Consider the following 2,744-nt stretch of genomic DNA (forward strand, 5'->3'; position numbering starts at 1 on the left):
CACACACACACACACACACACACACACACACACACACACACACACACCCCCTCTTGCTGGCTTGTGCTCGCTCGCTCTGTCAGGCCAAAGGAAGGCGAAGGGTCGGGTCGATGTGGATGCGCAGATCCCTACTCCTTTTCGGCCACGTCAAAATTTGGGGAGCCTCGCGCTTGAGTGTCTGAATCCCTAGCCACCGGAGAGGCATATTCCCCGCTGGCGCTCGCAACCCTGGACCGCGCAGCACTTAGCAGCAACAAGAAAGCCGGAGCTTCAGGTTCCCGAGAGGCTGGGGGCTTGGACACGGTTTACATTCTGTTCCCTGTTAATTTCCAAGCCACATGTTGGGGTGTTTCCACCCAACGCCTGGCCCCTGCCAGAGGCCCCTTTTCTCTGGGATTTGGGGAAAGGTTATTTCCGAAGGGATTTGAATGCTCAGCCAGTTGCTCTCCCCTTCTTCCCCGCCGGGCCCACTCCCTATACCCTAGTGTCCATCTACACTTGTGGTGAGGCCGGCAAAACCAGTAGACTGTTATAATGAATCATTTTGTTCTTTTTAAAATTATTATCATTCTTTTGGCCATCGAAACGTCCAGCTCCACATTCGCAGACTGCCGCAGCCCTGAGCATCCCTCTGATCCCTCTTTTTCCTGCTCTAACCCAATCCAGTACCCAAACAGTTTTGCCATTTTTAATTAGGAACTGCGCTTGCCAAGTAACAGGGCCAGGGGGCTGGTTCCCCAGGATAGCAATCATTTGGAGTTTGGAAGTGTCCTGGAGATATCTGGAGACTTAGCTTGAGAGCTGCATTCACTGTTAAAAAATAAAACAAAACACGCCTCCTTCCTCCTGGCAACTCTGCAGCCTCCTTCGGCACCATCGTCCCCTCCTCCAAAGTACCAAAACACATTAGCGTCCCTTTCTCCAATTCTCAATCAGCAAGTCTAAAAATCCAAACCAAAGATGCGTCATATACAAACGACTCAGCCCCACCATCTACATTCCGCACAGACTCCCTCAAAGCCCCCCTGGAGGACCTCCTCCACTTGGCCCTGTTGCCCCAATTCCCCTCCTCCGTAGCTTTCCGAGGCTTTAAGGATCCAACCCAGTTCCTTTCAAGACGTCCCCATCACCTGCTTCCTCCCTGCCCCAGCCCGCCAGCTCTCCAAACCAATGCAAGTATTTGCAAAAGCAAAGATGTGAGAAGCACCAGATTTGTTAAAAAGCCAAGGGGTGCCCCTTTCCCCAGCTGCCAACATCCTCCACCCCCAGGGAAAAAAAAGTCTTCCCATCTTTTATCAACGGTGAGGAAATGGGGGACAGAGGGAGCTCCGAACATCTTGCCCTTTCTCCCTGTACCCCAATTCTACTACTTGCCAAAGGAAATGAGGAGAAGGAAAGGGGTGTGTTGGGGGGGGCCCGGCGGGTGCGAAGAGAAGAAAGGAAAGAACCTCTTACCGGTGACTTGGAGATGTGCGCTGAGCAGGGTAGCTCCGAAGAGTACAAAAGCCAGCTTGGGTACCCAAACACATCCAAGACTATTCTCCATATTTCAGCCAACACCTTCGGGGCCGTGGGTCCTGGGCAGCCGCAACACTCACACACATGCACTCACACACGCATGCACACATGCACACACACGCGCCGAGCCCCTTCGGCTTCCTCCTCGTCCACTTCCTCCACCTTTCTCCACCTCCCCTGCGCCTCTTCTGCCTCCGAAGCCTTTTTCCTCGTCCACTGACAGAATCAGCAGCAAAAAGAGGCAGCAAAAAGTTCCATTCGGTCCAAGAGATCTCGAGCCCCGGTAAAACCTCAGAAAACTAACTCAAGGAAACAGAGGGAACAAGAGGAGGGCAACCAGCTCTCCACGGGGCTTGCGAAACAGCAATAAACAGACTACCCAGGAGGGACCAAGACGAGACAGAAAGGAATCCTGTGGCTGGGCTGTGCATCCAAAGATTGACGCTGGGTAAAGTTGAAGAGAAAAATCCGTGCACGAAACCTGGGGATGCTGTTTGGTTTTCCTCCAAGAGCCGAGGGGGACCTGGGGAGGAGAGGCAGGGCGCTGCGGGGTGGAGCGCTCTCACTTGTTACTGGGGTGTCCGCCAGTGGTGCGTGAGCTGGGAGTTGCAGCCGTACTATCCATTGATCCGGAGAAGTGGAGGGCCGGAAGGGAAAATGTGGAGACCGGAGGGAAACGAACAGGATCAGGCAAAGATTCCACGGGAAAGGGGGTGGGGGCAGAGAGATGCCGGCGAAGAAAAAAAAGAGCGGTCGGGGGAGGCTTCCAAGCAGCTGCATTCGCCTGGTCTACATATCAATGAGCAGGGATGCCCTCTGTGGGCAAAGCGTGGGAAGTCACTTTTGTCAATGGATCTGGCAAATACTGTAAGTGTCTGGGGGGTTTGCTGCTATTTCTTTTGACACTCAATCTTAGGGAATTTATTTTTGACTGTAAAATTGAGGCGGGTATTTAGGCTGGGTCAAATGGGCAGGGTGCTTCCTTCCTTCTCTGCCTCCAGCATTACTGAATTTTTCATCTGGAAAGAATCACTTAATCCAACTCCTTCTAGGACAGGTGGGAAACTGAGGTCCAGAAACACAAGGGACAAATACCAGACTGCTATTTCCTGACACAACAGCCAGGGTCCTCTTTTCGTAGGATGTCTTATTTCACCTGTGTTCTCTCTTCTCTAGACAGGATTCAGTGCTTTATTCAACCAATTTTAAAGCATTTACCATGCTCC

General features: G+C 52.3%; 1 protein-coding gene across 1 annotated transcript in view; it reads right to left on the reverse strand.

Annotated features, from left to right (window-relative positions):
* The window catches only part of DCC (DCC netrin 1 receptor), a 1,166,576-nt gene extending 1,165,030 nt beyond the window's left edge, over window positions 1-1,546 (reverse strand). The window contains 1 exon segment of the mRNA XM_029216808.1: window positions 1,456-1,546. Within this exon segment, the coding sequence (XP_029072641.1) occupies window positions 1,456-1,546 (91 nt within the window).
* Window positions 1,547-2,744: the final 1,198 nt, after the last annotated feature.

This window comes from Monodon monoceros, unplaced genomic scaffold (genome assembly GCF_005190385.1).
Source record: "Monodon monoceros isolate NGI ecotype Baffin Bay Population unplaced genomic scaffold, NGI_Narwhal_1 Super_Scaffold_1, whole genome shotgun sequence".
NCBI classification, from domain to species: domain Eukaryota; kingdom Metazoa; phylum Chordata; class Mammalia; order Artiodactyla; family Monodontidae; genus Monodon; species Monodon monoceros.